General features: G+C 38.6%; 1 protein-coding gene across 4 annotated transcripts in view; it reads right to left on the reverse strand.

Moving 5' to 3' along the window:
- Positions 1 to 16,871, reverse strand: part of bcl9l (bcl9 like) — a 46,581-nt gene that overhangs the window by 4,623 nt on the left and 25,087 nt on the right. For 2 of the 4 annotated variants that reach the window (XM_033976827.2, XM_055225798.1), the window contains exons 2-6: positions 3,047 to 3,103; positions 2,221 to 2,588; positions 1,313 to 1,435; positions 958 to 1,090; positions 793 to 877 (exon numbers count right to left, since the gene is read on the reverse strand). In XM_033976827.2, the coding sequence (XP_033832718.1) occupies positions 793 to 877; positions 958 to 1,090; positions 1,313 to 1,435; positions 2,221 to 2,515 (636 nt within the window). In that variant the 5' untranslated portion in view covers positions 2,516 to 2,588; positions 3,047 to 3,103. Of the gene's footprint in view, positions 1 to 792; positions 878 to 957; positions 1,091 to 1,312; positions 1,436 to 2,220; positions 2,589 to 3,046; positions 3,368 to 3,799; positions 4,003 to 16,871 lie in introns of those variants that run through there. The other 2 variants (XM_055225796.1, XM_055225799.1) reach the window with 2 other exon arrangements.

Raw genomic sequence — 16,871 nt, forward strand, 5'->3', positions numbered from 1 at the left:
GACTTTTAAAACTACTAATTATGAGTTTAAAACTCGTAATTATGAGTTTTAAAACTACTAATTATGAGTTTAAAACTCGTAATTAGAACTTTTAAAGTCTTAATTGAGCTTGTAGCACACTGCAACTGAGTGTACAGAGCAGAGGAGACAGGAGGAGGACTGTTATGTTTATCACCTACATACTTTTAAAAAATGAATAAATTAAGCTCCAGTAAAGTTTCTGGCGTCTTGAACAAATCAGTGGGCCCTGAGTGCTGTTCTGACCACTCATGAGCTGTGCTCTGTGTCTGTGAGCGCTCGTTTTCCTGGTCTGAGCAGAGTGCCAGCTGGTCACAACCCCGCTGGTTTATTGAGGAAATTATTAAAATACCAAATTCATTTAATCAAAATTGATGAGGTTCACTTTTTGTAAATGTTACATTCCCAAAATTACGAGTTATAAACTCATAATTCATACTTTTAAAAGTCCTAATTACGAGTTTTAAACTCATAATTAGTAGTTTTAAAAGTCGAAATTACGAGTTTTAAACTCGTAATTACGAGTTTTAAACTCATAATTACGAGTTTTAAACTCATAATTACGAGTTTTAAACTCATAATTACGAGTTTTAAACTCATAATTACGAGTTTTAAACTCATAATTACGAGTTTAAAACTCATAATTACGAGTTTAAAACTCGTAATTTCGACTTTCTGTGGGGCTTTTATTTTTTTTTTCATGGCGGAAACGGGCTTCCATAACTGTACACCCGAAAACCCCCCTCAAATTTAAGCATATGATTTGCACCTTACCTGTTCCAACTTAGAGCGAGGAACATTTTGCTGGTGAAAAAGAAGAATGGAATCACTCTGGCCTTTTAATACAGCATCTGCAGCACTGAAAAACATACATAAAATATAAAAAAAAAAACTGTTCTTCAAAAAGAATCAGACTGTTACTTGAAACGTGTGCTGTACCTGTTGGCTAGGCTGGTTGTGAAAACATACACTAGTTGCTTTAAAGTCTGTTTGGGTTCCACCTTCATCTCTGGTCCAGGTTCTGATTTGAGATCACGTAGACCCGGAACAGGACCCACCATGGTCTTTTCTCCTAAAAGAAAGAAATTTCACAATCTAAATATAATCTGTAATACACATAACACAATATGTATTATGATATCTTCAAGTATACACTAGATGGAGCTAAATACATGTATTAATTTAAACAAATACACAGAGCATTTTTCAAACTTAATGTCATAAAATGTGTTTAGCTAGCTGAAGGCAGAAAATAGTATTTTATTTGATGCATGACAGTAACTACTAAACTTACTGTGGATTAGAGTTTGTGGCTTCTCTTCATCTTCCTCTGTGTCAGGTCCAGAGCACCATTCATCTCCACTATAGGGCTGCTTTCTCTCCAAAACACAGCGTCGCTTACTGCGCATGATGCCTTCTAAAAAATATAAAAGACTAAGTAGTAGTAGAAGTAATTTAAATACAACAGTCTCAAGAATTACTAAAACAAATTTCTCATTTAGTTACAGCCTTAAAATATTGATGATATGAGTCAAAATAAAAGCGAAAAGCCTTGAAAGGAGATCTATGCAAGGTCATGACATACGCAGAAGACAAGTAATGTAGAAACATTGTTAACAATATATGCACATACACATTGTCAACTACTGTATGCATAGACACAAGCATCACTTTTCCATAAAACAAAATATGTGCAAGTTGATGTACACAGACTACATTTGACAGTTGTTCTGCCATAAAATTTGTAATTTAAATCAATAAGATTTGTAGAACATACAACTACATACATTTAAAGTCCATTATTTATCTTAAGTGCTAAACAAAGCTCTTTGGTTGCTTAAGATTTACAGTAATCCAATTCTTGTACAGGAAACCCAAATAACATTCATATCATAAAAGAACCCTACAATCAGGTGCTCCCTAAGACAACTCAAAAAGCACTGATGAATTCTCAGCCAGTACGAGTCAGCCTGTGAAAAGCCTGGGGAAATTCTAACGCTGTCAGAAAGGTCAGGACATTTCAGTGAGAAAGGAAACAAGTTCATAGGTCACCTCAGTCCCAACATTCACTTCCTGCTGTGGAGGAGGCAAATGCGCATCATTTGGCGTTTCAAGATTTAGCTGATAGTAAAAGCAAAATGAAGGACGCAGCATAAATCTATAACATAATGTGTACAGGGCTACAGTGGATGCTAAACATACCTCCTTTGGCATCGCTCTCCACAGATGTGCGCACATGTCTCTCATCTGAGTCCATGGAGACACTGCGCTCCCGCTTTGTTTTGGTCTTCAGCATCCCTCCAGCGGAGCTAACTGATTGGCTCACAGACTTAAGAGCGTGACTGCCAGGGGAGACTTGGCTGCTCTTGACTCCATTGCCACCGACACCTTTTGGGCCCTGCTGCTGCTGAGCCTGCTGGTTTACAATGGGGTTGTGGGATTGACTCTCACTACTGACCTGTTTGCCATGATTGGCTAGTTTATTATCCGTGTGCATTTGACTGGCTGATGGCAGAAAAAGGTGTGGTATGGAGTATTGTCTGTCACCCTCACATGGTTTAGTGGCAGTGCTAAGGGTAGAGAAAATTATTCATTTTAGCAAGTTATTTGAGAAATTCCAAAACATAAGATCAAGAAACCATGCCAGGTCAAATGCAGCATTTGAAAAAGCAAGAAAAACAGAACCATAATCCCTCATTAATTCAATGATAATCAAGTAATTACTTTGTTTTGTCTGAAATTATTAGGGCTGCAACTACTAAATCATTTTATTAGTCAATAAGACAACAAAACATTTTGATTAGTAAACTTGTACAAGAAAAAAATAATTTGACAATTTTCATTTAAAAATCTGTTTTTCCAGTTTTTAGTACAGATAACAACTGTAAAATGTTAAAATGATTGCCATTAGTTCTCACAATTGAATAGATGAGTCATTGCAGGACTAGAAATAAATGTATTGTCTGTAACATTCTGGTAAATTTTGCTTATGTACAAATTCACCTACACACAAAATGATTTCACTTACCTCACACTTCATCTGTAACACTGTCATGGCTCTCCTGGGACATTCCTGCACATATGTCTGTGAACAACAAATGGATACAATCAATAGAGATAAACAGAAACCAATCAGTTCTACGTGTATTTGTCAACATTGTCTAACAGCTATTTCAACAAACAAAACATGCGGCCATGTGAGACCACTATCTTTTTAAGGGAAATGGGCAAAGTGATGTGCAGCTCACACGTTTTAGACTCCACCTCCTGCAACACTCTGCAAACCGCAAAACTCTACCACACATTCCACAACACTCTGTAGCAATACCTGTCTCCCTCTTCTGAGCTGGTCCACTCTTTAGTTACCCACATGACAAAAACACATACAAACCTGTTACATTACACCTCACCATTTTGGTTTATCCAGTATCCGTTTACAAAGACAGCTACATGCCAGCTTTTTTCATAGGGAGTAATACACATGAGCTCTTCACAAATGCGGTTTGAAGCTGCTATCCAACAAAAGGGGTCGACGACATTAAAAAAAGAGTTTGGCAGGTCCCAGCAAGACCTTTCCACACCTGCTGCTTGTGAACAATAGCTGGTCATAACAGTCATAAGAGCTAGTTCACAAACACGCAGCAGAGATATTTGGCTGACAATATGCAGATATCTTAGTCAACATTTCCAGTGCATTCTATTTTCAGAACATCACCCCATGCTTCTTACTGTTTCTGATCAGCTGATCAACCCTTATCAAATCATCTGAGGGCTAACTTACCTCGTCAGGTAAGGACAATGCTGTAATTAGTCATTAACACAGCACAGAGCTCTGCCTTGTTTGGTTTCTGAAGATCTCGTCAGTCATTAACCAAGAGGGACGTCACTGCTGTTGACAAAGTGTGACTCAGTTGCTTTGTGTAACTCAAAGTAAAGCAGGCCATCCAATCATGGTCACTCTGAACTTCAAGTAGGTTGGCCTCACCTCACATGCCTGTCTGGTACATTTGCTAGATAGCAGTGCGTAGAGTCTCATTGAAGACAACATATTTAAAAAGTACAAAAGGCCAGTGAAGCAAAGTTTACCATTACAAAACAATTATTTTATAGCCTACAAGATGGTTACCGTGTAGTTCACGGTGTTATGATGTTGTGGTTCATATTCAGTTAACATTAATGTTTAACCAGTGCTTCACCATCTTGGCTCTCAAATGAAACTATCCCAAACACAATATGAATACAGTGCTGAGCGGAAATGTCATTAGCCTACACTAGAGGGACAAAAAGGATTGTAAGTTCAGAGTCCAAAACATTTAGTCAGACTACTAGACAAACATGACTTCAGCTTATAAAAAAGGTCAAAATACCAAAATCTATACTGGATACAAAATTCTTAGACTGTAAGCTACCAGTGTTTTTCAACCTTTTTTATTTGTGCCACTATAAATAATTATTAAACATGTAGTTTGATTAAATGTACAAACCTAATGTTCAATTAAAGCCGCAAGCGGCGATGATGGCCCTCGCCCCCCGCGCGACCGCCCCCCCATGCGACCGCCCGGGGCCGGCCACCGCCCCCACGCACCATTTTCCCCGCCCGGCCACCCCACGGCTGCAATCCGCCCCCCTTTCTATATAAATATGTGTAACCAACACATGACAATGGCTGTGCAAGGCGTTGAACCGGCAACTGCGTACATAATACAGGTATGGTGTAATTGACTTTTTTGCCTCTTTTAATGCCCAAAATTATCTCCCCAAGTTTCATGCTAATCGGACAAAGTTGAGTAGACAAAGTTGCGTGTAAGAAATTTTTTAATGATTTTTTTTTTGAGTGTTTGCGCCCCTGGTGGCCAAATGTGGAAAATGAATCATGGCCATAATGTAATTTTTTGTTTCTTCTGATGCCGTCGATTTATTCCGTGAATTTCGAAGGAATCCGATAATATTGGCGATTCACCCTTATGGTAGGGGGCGCTATAGTGTTCATTTTGATTAAAATTAATATTGCATTCCATTCATGCCCCAATCACACATATGTGATGTGAATGTGAGCTCTGTAGGGCAATGCCTGTGGCCGTGAGAGGACATTGAAAAAACAGGAAACAAAGGCGTTTTCGGTGGCGGCGTACGGGCGAACCGTGTGGAATTTGGAGAAAACGTGGATAAGTTATGAAAACCCATGTGTCTGGATGTGGCATGTGAAATCTGAGCTCATTTGGACCAAAAACCTGAGACTAGTAGCGTTTTGAAAACACGCTGCAAATGAAGTGGTGAATTTTTGATCCAAAATGGCCAACTTCCTGTCTGTCATAGAGCAGTACTTCAATTCATTTTTATGCTTGTCCGATGGTGCTCTATCACTGTTCCGAATTTTGTGAATGTATTCCAAAATTAAACAGGCTCCTCTCCCATAGGGGTGAAGTTTTAGGTGGCGCTGTCGAGTCAGGGGGCATGGGACATTTTCCCGACCCATGTGAGACTTTTCGTGAATGTTCAGGGGGTGAAAAATGCGATTGTTTTGGCGGAAAAACGAAGAACAATGTTAATATGCAGTGTGGCCCTGGGCTGTGTGGCCCTGACTCTATATGAGAGGGGTCTGTGGCTTTGCACCGGCAACCACGTACATAATACAGGTATGGTGTAATTGACTTTTTTGACCCTTTTAATGCCCACAATTATCTCCCCAAGTTTCATGCCAATCGGACAAAGTTGTGTATTTTACCAATACTGTAGGGGGCGCTATAGTGTTCATTTAGATATCAATTAATAGTGCATTCTATTAATACCCTCACATCACACGTGTGATGTGAATTTGAGCTGTGTAGACCAATGCATGTGCGTGTCAGAAATTTTTTTATGATTTTTTTTTTGTATTTGCGCCCCTGGTGGCCAACCGTGGAAAATGACTCATGGCCATAATGTAATTTTTTGTTTCTTCTGATGCCACTGATTTATTCCCCGAATTTCGTAGGAATCCGATAATGTTGCCGTTTCACCCCTATTGTAGAGGGCGCTATAGTGTTCATTTTTATTACAATTAATAATCCATTTTATTAATACCCTCATATCACACGTGTGATGTGAATTTGAGCTGTGTAGACCAATGCATGTGCGTGTCAGAAATTTTTTTATGATTTTTTTTTTTAGTATTTGCGCCCCTGGTGGCCAAGTGTGAAAAATGACCCATGGCCATAATGTAATTTTTTGTTTCTTCTGAGACCATAAATTGATTCCCCAAATTTCATAGGAATTGGATAATGTTGGCATTTCACCTCTATGGTAGGGGGCGCTATAGTGTTCATTTTGATTAAAATTAATATTGCATTCCATTCAAGGCCCAATCTTGCATATGTGATGTGAATGTGAGCTCTGTAGGGCAATGCCTGTGGTCGCGAGAGGACATAGAAAAAACAGGAAACGAAGGCATATTTTGGTGGCGGCGTACGGGCGAACCGTGTGGGATTTGGAGAAAACGTGGATAAGTTATGAAAACCCATGTGTGTGGATGTGGCATGTGAAATCTGAGCTCATTTGGACCAAAAACCTGAGACTAGTAGCGTTTTGAAAACACGCTGCGAATGAAGTGGTGAATTTTTTATCCAAAATGGCCGACTTCCTGTCTGTCATAGGGCAGTACTTCAATTCATATTTATGCTTGTCCCCCCTCTCTCTATATCACTGTTCTGATTTTAGTGTGTGTTTTCCAAAATAAACCAGGCTCCTCTCCCATAGGGGTAAATTTTTAGGTGGCGCCGTCGAGTCAGGGGGCATAGGACATTTTCCCGACACCAATTTTATGACATTTTTCGCCGAGCCGGTCGATTCTATACCCCCATGTGAGACTTTTTGTGAATGTTCAGGGGGTGAAAAATGCGATTGTTTTGGCGGAAAAACGAAGAACAATGTTAATATGCAGTGTGGCCCTGGGCTGTGTGGCCCTGACTCTATATGAGAGGGGTCTGTGGCTTTGCACCGGCAACCACGTACATAATACAGGTATGGTGTAATGGACTTTTTTGACCCTTTTAATGCCCACAATTATCTCCCCAAGTTTCATGCCAATCGGACAAAGTTGTGTATTTTACCAATACTGTAGGGGGCGCTATAGTGTTCATTTAGATAACAATTAATAGTGCATTCTATTAATACCCTCACATCACATGTGTGATGTGAATTTGAGCTGTGTAGACCAATGCATGTGCGTGTCAGAAATTTTTTTATGATTTTTTTTTTTAGTATTTGCGCCCCTGGTGGCCAACCGTGGAAAATGACTCATAGCCATAATGTAATTTTTTGTTTCTTCTGATGCCACTGATTTATTCCCGAAAATTTCGTAGGAATCCGATAATATTAGCGTTTCACCCCTATGATAGGGGGCGCTATAGTGTTCATTTTTATTACAATTAATAAACCATTTTATTAATACCCTCACATCACATGTGTGATGTGAATTTGAGCTGTGTAGACCAATGCATGTGCGTGTCAGACATTTTTAAATGATTTTTTTTGGAGTCTTTGCGCCCCTGGTGGCCAAGTGTGAAAAATGACCTATGCCCGTAATATTATTTTTTGGTCCACGTCATGCCCCCAATTTATTCCCCGAATTTCGTAGGAATCCGATAATGTTTGCGTTTCACCCCTATGGTAGGGGGCGCTATAGTGTTCATTTTGATTAAAATTAATATTGCATTCCATTCATGCCCCAATCTCGCATATGTGATGTGAATGTGAGCTCTGTAGGGCAATGCCTGTGGTCGTGAGAGGACATCGAAAAAACAGGAAACGAAGGCGTATTTCGGTGGCGGCGTACGGGCGAACCGTGTGGAATTCGGAGAAAACGTGGATAACTTCTGAAAACCCATGTGTCTGGATGTGGCATGTGAAATCTGAGCTCATTTGGACCAAAAACCTGAGACTAGTAGGGTTTTGAAAATACGCAACGAAAAATTTGGCGAATTTTCGATTCAATATAGCCGACTTCCTGTCCGTCCTAGGGCCGCACTATGATTGGCTTTTTTGCTTGTCTCCATGAGCTCTATCACTGGTGTGAATTTCGTCAAGCTAGGGCGAAAAATGCGTGTCGGCTCCCAATTCATTTCAAAATTTTGAATTTTCTAGGTGGCGCTGTCGAGCCGGTGTGCTTCGGACATTGTCGCGATGCCAATTTTATGAAATTTTTCACCAAGCCGGTCGATCCTATATATATATGTGGGACTTTTCGTCGACGTTCAGGGGGTGAAAAATGCGATCCTTTTAGCGGAAAAATAATAATAATAATAATTAAAACTGCAAGCAGTGATAAAGGCCCTCGCCACCCCTTGCGACCGCGGGGTACACGCCACCGCGGAGATCCTGCCTTTCATTCCCGCTTACATCGTTCCCCCCCCAAAATCAGCGACTGAGTAATACTACTCCATTCATTCCAATGACACCATTTATCACATTTTCACGCCTGCACGGTTGGAAATAGATGTGTTCATTGGCTTTTTTGTTCAGTATGATGAGAGGAATATGTGTACCACATTTCAATGGTCTATGACAAAGTAATTATTTTTCATCCTTGTTGACCAAAACCCATGTATTTCAATGAGAAATGTCAGATGTTGTCATGGCAACACCTTTGAAAATAGAGGTATAGTGTCATTGACTTTTTTGTTCAGTATCGGAATAGGGATGTCCATGCCAAATTTCAAATGTTTATGACAAAGTAATTTTTTTGTGTACCATTTAAAATTTCAAGGGGGCGCTGTGGAGCAATGTAATATTTGATATGTGTAAATTGCATATCTATGCACTCAAAATAAGATTTTAAACAAAACGTATATTAATGCTGGAAAATAGGACACAGCATGTTCAAGTTACGGACAATTTAGTATTTCAAAAAACGTCTTTTTTCTTTGAAGGCTGGCCACACCCACATTTTATAACTTAAAAAAATTTAGGAGAGTAGCCTATAATCCCACATGTGTCTAATTTTTTTTGACCAATTCGCAAGTTTCTTGAATGAATATCCAATGCGCAAAAAATTCAAATGTGTGAGGTAAAATTTTGAAAAAATGGGGTTCCGCCCACAATGGCCGACTTCCTGTAGGGTTTAGGGTGGGGTCATAATATAATTTTTTACGTGTCTTGACATGTTCTATGTTTGTACCAAATTTCATTTGTCTACGATGAAAAAGATCTCTCATTGCCGCAATGTATTTCAAATTTTGAGGTGGCGCTATTGAGTCATTTTGTTACGTACATTTTTTTGCACATCAAAATACAACATTTCTTGCCAATCTTGAATTTTAGGCCATAGTTTGATGAGTGTAGAGCAGGGGTGCCCACACTTTTTCAGCATGGGATCTACTTATAAAGTGACCAAGTCAAAAAGATCTACCACCTTCTATAAAAAATGTTAAACATATTTAATTATATTTTTTATACTGAACAATGAAACTTACATTTTTGTCACTCTGATGACTGCACTGAATGGAATCAGCCAGGGATCCATAGTCCGGAGAATAGCTGCTGATAACCGGCCTCAGGCACGCTTCCAAATGATCATCAGTCAATGTGGAACGGTATTTGGACTTAATAATCTTCATGTGAGAAAAGGCTGACTCGCACAAATAAGTGGAGCCGAATAATGCAGTCAAGGAGGATGCGCACTTCCTCATGTTGGGGTACTTTTCCTCTGTGAGTAAGTTCCAGAACTGTCCATGAGCCCTGGACTTAAGATGAATGTCAGCTTGTAGTGTCAGAATCTCCTCCTCCACTCCAGAAGAGTTCAGGTGAAAAAGTGATGCAATTTTTGTTGACAGCGAATAAACATCAGCATCTTCCAGAAAAGGGTAACACATGAATGTAGCGATTGGCTCCAATAAAACAAAGTCTTGAAAGCGTTTGTCAAACTCCGATAGACAGTTCTCAATCTGCTCTGTGTAGCGTGCACTGTCAAGTTGCACGCACGCCCTGCGTCTCCAACTCTGATGCGAGGTTCTGGAAGTTACCCAAATCATGGCGCTTCATCTTTGACAATAGATGCAGCATTTTCCGTTTGAAAGCATTAACAGAGCTGATCATATTGATCACAGTTTTGTCTTTTCCTTGTAACTCGACATTAAGGTCGTTCAACATGTTGGTCAGATCGGTTAAAAATGCTAAGTCTAGCAGCCACTGGTCATCATGTAGTTGCGTGTATTCTGCATGTTTAGCAACACGGAAAAACTCCTTAATCTCCGGACAGAGCTCTCGAAATCTTTGCAGGAATTTCCCTCGACTAAGCCATCTCACGTCAGTGTGTAGCAACAACTCCGAGTGGTTGCAGTCAGCCTTGTCCAGATGTGCGCGGAATAGCCGTCTTTGGAGCGATCTAGCGCGAATAGAACAGGCAATCTTCGTTGTTACGTCCATTATCTCTCTCATGTTGAGCATTTTTGCGCATAACGCTGGTTGGTGTATTATGCAGTGGTAATTGAGGAAGTCCGGGAAAGCATCATCGTCCCTGCACCTGGCAATAAATCCATTTGAACGGCCAACCATCGCGGGCGCTCCGTCCGTGGTGACGGACACCAGTTTGCACACTGGGAGTTGGGTTTTCTCAATAAAGTTTTTGAAAGACTGAAAAATGTCCTCTCCTCGCGTATGTTCAGTCATGGACAGTAATGTTAACAGCTCCTCTTTTGCAGTCATATCGGAAAATACCATCCTAATAAATACACACAGCTGGGCTGTGTCACTCACATCTGTAGACTCGTCCAGTTGCAGTGAAAAACACTCGCAGGCCGCGATATCCTTCCAAAGTTGCTGGGTCAAATCCTCGGCCATAGCCTCACTGCGCCGTGTAACTGTATTTTTTGATAGCTGGATAGCTTTAATTGAAGATAATATTTCTGGTTTGTTTTTAAAGTCTCGAAACAACGTGTTAGCTGCTTCAACGAATGCCTCTTTTATCATCTCTCCGTCTTGGAAGGACTTCTTGTGCTTAACAATTAAGTGGCTCACCCGAAATGATGCCTCGGTGGCTGCCTTTGCTTTTGTGGTCGGATGTGTAAACAATAACTGCTGTCCGGACAACTGGGATTTTAGATCCTTCACCTTTCTCTTTCTCAGCTCACTATTTGGAGGAAAGTTAGTGTCATAGCTTTTGTGAACAGTCCGAAAATGCCGCTCCACATTTCCTTTCTTTGGAATAGCGACAGTACACTGGCAAATGAGGCAAACGCACTTCGAATATGACATTGTGAAAAAATAGTCCTCCTCCCATTCTGTATGAAAGTGGTAGATTTTTGGCTTCTTACTTGGTCCAGCTCCCGCACTCATTTTATATAATTTATTAAGTTTAGATAGAAAAACAAATTGGAGCTAACTAGATAATGTGATAGCTTGATTTTGTTTGGCCACATTTGGCGCGTTTGTAGACGCATGCGTGTACAAACGCCTGGCGTCTACTTTTTGGGGAATGTCTCGCGATCTACTCGTACTACCTTTGCGATCGACCGGTAGATCGCGATCGACATATTAGGCACCCCTGGTGTAGAGCATCTATTTAGTCTACAACAAAGTCCAGTACTCTGAACCCCATTCATTTCAATGACACATTTATTATGTTACCACGGTAACATAGTTGCAAATAGAGGTATGTTGTCATTGGCTTTTTTGTTCAGTTTGCCAAGCCAAATGTCCATGTCGAATTTCAAATGTTTATGTCAAAGTAATTTTTTTGGTCCAATTCAAAAGTTCAAGGGGGCGCTGTGGAGCAATATAATGTCTGACCTATGCAAATTGTATATGTATGTGTTCAGATCCACATTTTGAAAAAAATGTATATTAATGCCGGGAATTTGCAAACTGCATGTGTGAGTTATGTGCACTTTAAAACTTCAAAATATTGCTTTTTTCTTTGCAGGCTGGCCACACCCACATTTTATGATATAGAAAAATCCAAGACAGTTCCCTATAATCCCACATGGGTCTAGTACATTTTTACCAATTTGCAAGATTCTTGAATGAAAATCCAAGGCGCAAAAAATCCAAATGTGAGAGGTAAAATTTTGGAAAAATGGAGTTCTGCCCAAAATGGCCGACTTCCTGTAGGGTTTAGGATGGGGACATAATATAATTTTTTACTTGTCTTGACATGTTCTATGTTTGTACCAAATTTCATTTGTCTACGATGAAAAAGGTCTCTCATTGCCGTAATGTATTTCAAATTTTGAGGTGGCGCTATTGAGTCATTTTCATACGTTAATTTTTTTCCACATGAAAATACAACATTTCTTGCCAATCTTGAATTTTAGGCCATAGTTTGATGAGTGTAGAGCATCTATTTAGTCTACAACAAAGTGCAGTACTCTGAACTCCATTCATTTCAATGACACATTTATTATGTTACCACGGTAACATAATTGCAAATAGAGGTATGTTGTCATTGGCTTTTTTGTTCCGTATAATGTGAGGAATATGTGTACCAAATTTCCATGGTCTGTGACAAAGTAATAATTTTTCATCCCAGTTATCCAAAACCCATGTGTTTCAATGAGAAATGTCAGACGTTGCCATGGCAACACATTTGAAAATAGAGGTATGGTGTCATTGACTGTTTTGTTCAGTATATCAATAGGGATGTCCATGCCAAATTTCAAATGTTTATGTCAAAGTAATATTTTAGTCCAATTCAAACGTTCAAGGGGGCGCTGTGGAGCAATTTATTGTGTGACCTGTGTAAATTGTATATCTATGTGTTCAGATCAACAATTTGAATAAAAAAAGTATATTCATGCCGGAACGTAGGACACTAACTGTGTGAGTTACATGCAATTAAAAACTTAAAAAAATTGCTTTTTTCTTTGCAGGCTGGCCACACCCACATTTTATAACTTAGAAAATTCCAAAAGAGTTGGTTATAATTCCACATGGGTCTAGTTCATTTTGACCAATTTGCAAGTTTGTTCAATGAAAATCCAAGGCGCAAAAAATTCAAATGTGAGAGGTAAAATTTTGAAAAGATGGGGTTCCGCCCACAATGGCTGACTTCCTGTAGGGTTTAGGGTGGGGTCATAATATAATTTTTTACTTGTCTTGACATGTTCTATGTTTGTACCAAATTTCATTTGTCTACGATGAAAAAGGTCTCTCATTGCCGTAATGTATTTCAAATTTTGAGGTGGCGCTATTGAGTCATTTTGATACGTTAATTTTTTTGAACATCAAAACACAACATTTTTTGCTAATCTTGAATTTTAGGCCATAGTTTGGTGAGTGTAGAGCATCTATTTAGTCTACAACAAAGTCCAGTACTCTGAACCCCATTCATTTCAATGACACATTTATTATGTTACCACGGTAACATAGTTGAAAATAGAAGTATGTTCTCATTGGCTTTTTTGTTCAGTATGATGAGAGGAATATGTGTACCAAATTTCAATGGTCTATGACAAAGTAATAATTTTTCATCCCAGTTATGTAAAACCCATGTATTTCAATGAGAAATGTCAGGCGTTGCCATGGCAACACATTTGAAAATAGAGGTATGGTGTCATTGACTTTTTTGTTCAGTATAGCAATAGGGATGACCTTGCCAAATTTCAAATGTTTATGTCAAAGTAATTTTTTTGGTCCAATTCAAAAGTTCAAGGGGGCGCTGTGGAGCAATTTATTGTCTGACCTGTGTAAATTGTATATCTATGTGTTCAGAACAACAGTTTGAATAAAAAAGTATATTCATGCCGGGACATAGGACACTAACTGTGTGAGTTACACGCATTTAAAACTTTTAAAAAACGTCTTTTTTCTTTGCAGGATGGCCACACCCACATTTTATAACTTAGAAAATTCCAAAAGAGTTGCTTATAATCCCACATGGGTCTAGTTCATTTTGACAAATTTACATGTTTCTTGAATGAAAATCCGAGGCGTAAAAAATTCACATGTGAGAGGTAAAATTTTGAAAAAATGGGGTTCCGCCCATAATGGCCGACTTCCTGTAGGGTTTAGGGTGGGGTCATAATATAATTTTTTACTTGTCTTGACATGTTCTATGTTTGTACCAAATTTCATTTGTCTACGATGAAAAAGGTCTCTCATTGCCGTAATGTATTTCAAATTTTGAGGTGGCGCTATTGAGTCATTTTGATACGTACATTTTTTTGAACATCAAAATACAACTTGTTTTGCTAATCTTGAATTTTAGGCCATAGTTTGATGAGTGTAGAGCATCTATTTAGTCTACAACAGAGTGCAGTACTCTGAACCCCATTCATTTCAATGACACATTTATTATGTTACCACGGCAACATAGTTGAAAATAGAGGTATGTTGTCATTGGCTTTTTTGTTCAGTTTCCCAAGCCAAATGTCCATGTCGAATTTCAAATGTTTACGTCAAAGTAATTTTTTTTGGTCCAATTCAAAAGTTCAAGGGGGCGCTGTAGGGGAAAAAAAATTCTGACATATGCAAATTGTATACCACTTCGTGCAGATCAAGATTTTAATCAAAATGTATATTAATGCCGGGAAATAGGACACTGTATGTGTGAGTTACGCTCACTTTAACATTTCAAAATATAGTTTTTTTCTTTGATTGCTGGCCACACCCACATTTTTTGGTTTAGAAAAATCCAATGCAGTTCCCTATAATCCCACATGTATCTAGTTCATTTTGACAAATTTGCAAGATTCTTGAATGAAAATCCATGGCGCAAAAAATCCAAATGTGAGAGGTAAAATTTTGGAAAAATGGGGTTCCGCCCACAATGGCCGACTTCCTGTAGGGTTTAGGGTGGGGTCATAATATAATTTTTTACTTGTCTTGACATGTTCTATGTTTGTACCAGATTTCATTTGTCTACGATGAAAAAGGTCTCTCATTGCCGTAATGTATTTCAAATTTTGAGGTGGCGCTATTGAGTCATTTTGAAACATTAATTTTTTTGAATATCAAAATAATAAATTTTTCACCAACCTTGAATTTTGGGTCCAATAAAATTGACTTTTCGTTAACGTTTAGGGGGTCAAAAATGACTTCAATCCGGCACGTATAATAATAATAATAATAATAATAATTAAAACTGCAAGCAGTGATAAAGGCCCTCGCCATCCCTTGCGACCGCGGGGTACACGCCACAGTGAAGATCCTGCCTTTCGTTCCCGCTTACATCGCCCCTCCCCCCAAAATCAGCGACTAAGTAATACTACTCCATTCATTCCAATGAGAGCATTTATGATATTGTCACGCCCGCACGGTTGGAAATAGAAGTATGTCTTTATTGGCTTTTTTGTTCAGTATGATGAGCGGAATATGTGTACCAAATTTCAATGGTCTATGACAAAGTAATTATTTTTCATCCCAGTTCAACCACAGCCCATGTATTTCAATGAGAAATGTCAGACGTTGCCATGGCAACACCTTTCAAAATAGAGGTATGGTGTTGTTGACTTTTTTGTTCAGTATAGGAATAGGGATGTTCATGCCAAATTTCAAATGTTTGTGACAAAGTATTTTTTTTACATGCCATTTAAAATTTTCAAGGGGGCGCTGTGGAGCAATGTAATATTTGACACATGTAAATTGTATATCTATTCGTGCAGATCAAGATTTTAAACAAAATGTATATTAATGCCGGGAAATAGGACACTGCATGTGTGAGTTATGCACACTTTAACCTGTCAAAATATTGCTTTTTAATTTGAATGGCTGGCCACACCCACATTTTATGATGTAGAAAAATCCAAGAGCAGTTCCCTATAATCCCACATGGGTCTAGTTCATTTTCACCAATTTGCAAGTTTTTTGAATGAAAATCCACGGCGCACAAAATCCAAATGTGAGAGGTAAAATTTTGAAAAATGGGGTTCCACCCAAAATGGCCGACTTCCTGTAGGGTTTAGGGTGGGGTCATAATATAATTTTTTACTTGTCTTGACATCTTCTATGTATATACCAAATTTAAATTGTCTACGATGAAAAAGGTCTCTCATTGCCGTAATGTATTTAAAATTTTGAGGTGGCGCTATTGAGTCATTTTGATACTTTAATTTTTTGGAACATCAAAATACAACTTTTTTTTTGCCAATCTTGAATTTTAGGCCATAGTTTGATGAGTGTAGAGCATCTATTTAGTCTACAACAAAGTCCAGTACTCTGAACCCCATTCATTTCAATGACACATTTATTATGTTACCACGGCAACATAGTTGAAAATAGAGGTATGTTCTCATTGACTTTTTTGTTCAGTTTGCCAAGCCAAATGTCCCTGCAAAATTTCAAATGGTTATGTCAAAGTAATTTTTTTGGTCCAATTCAAAAGTTCAAGGGGGCGCTGTGGAGCCAAAAAAAAATTGACACATGTAAATTGTATATCATTTGGTGCTGATCAATATTGTAAACAAAATGTATATTAATGCCGGGAAATAGGAAACTGCATGTGTGAGTTACGCGCAATTTAATAGTTCAAAATATTGCTTATTTTTTTGCAGGCTAGCCACACCTACATTTTATGATGTAGAAAAATCCAAGACAGTTCACTATAATCCCACATGTGTCTGGTTCATTGTGACCATTTGGCAAGTTTCTTGAATGAAAAGCCAAGGCGCAAAAAATCCAAATGTGAGACGTAAAATTTTGGAAAAATGGAGTTCTGCCCAAAATGGCCGACTTCCTGTAGGGTTTAGGGTGGGGTCATAATATAATTTTTTACTTGTCTTGACATGTTCTATGTTTGTACCAAATTTCATTTGTCTACGATGAAAAAGGTCTCTCATTGCCGTAATGTATTTCAAATTTTGAGGTGGCGCTATTGAGTCATTTTCATACGTTAATTTTTTTCCACATGAAAATACAACTTGTTTTGCCAATCTTGAATTTTA

The sequence above is a fragment of the Periophthalmus magnuspinnatus genome, chromosome 13, assembly GCF_009829125.3.
Source record: "Periophthalmus magnuspinnatus isolate fPerMag1 chromosome 13, fPerMag1.2.pri, whole genome shotgun sequence".
NCBI lineage: Eukaryota > Metazoa > Chordata > Actinopteri > Gobiiformes > Gobiidae > Periophthalmus > Periophthalmus magnuspinnatus.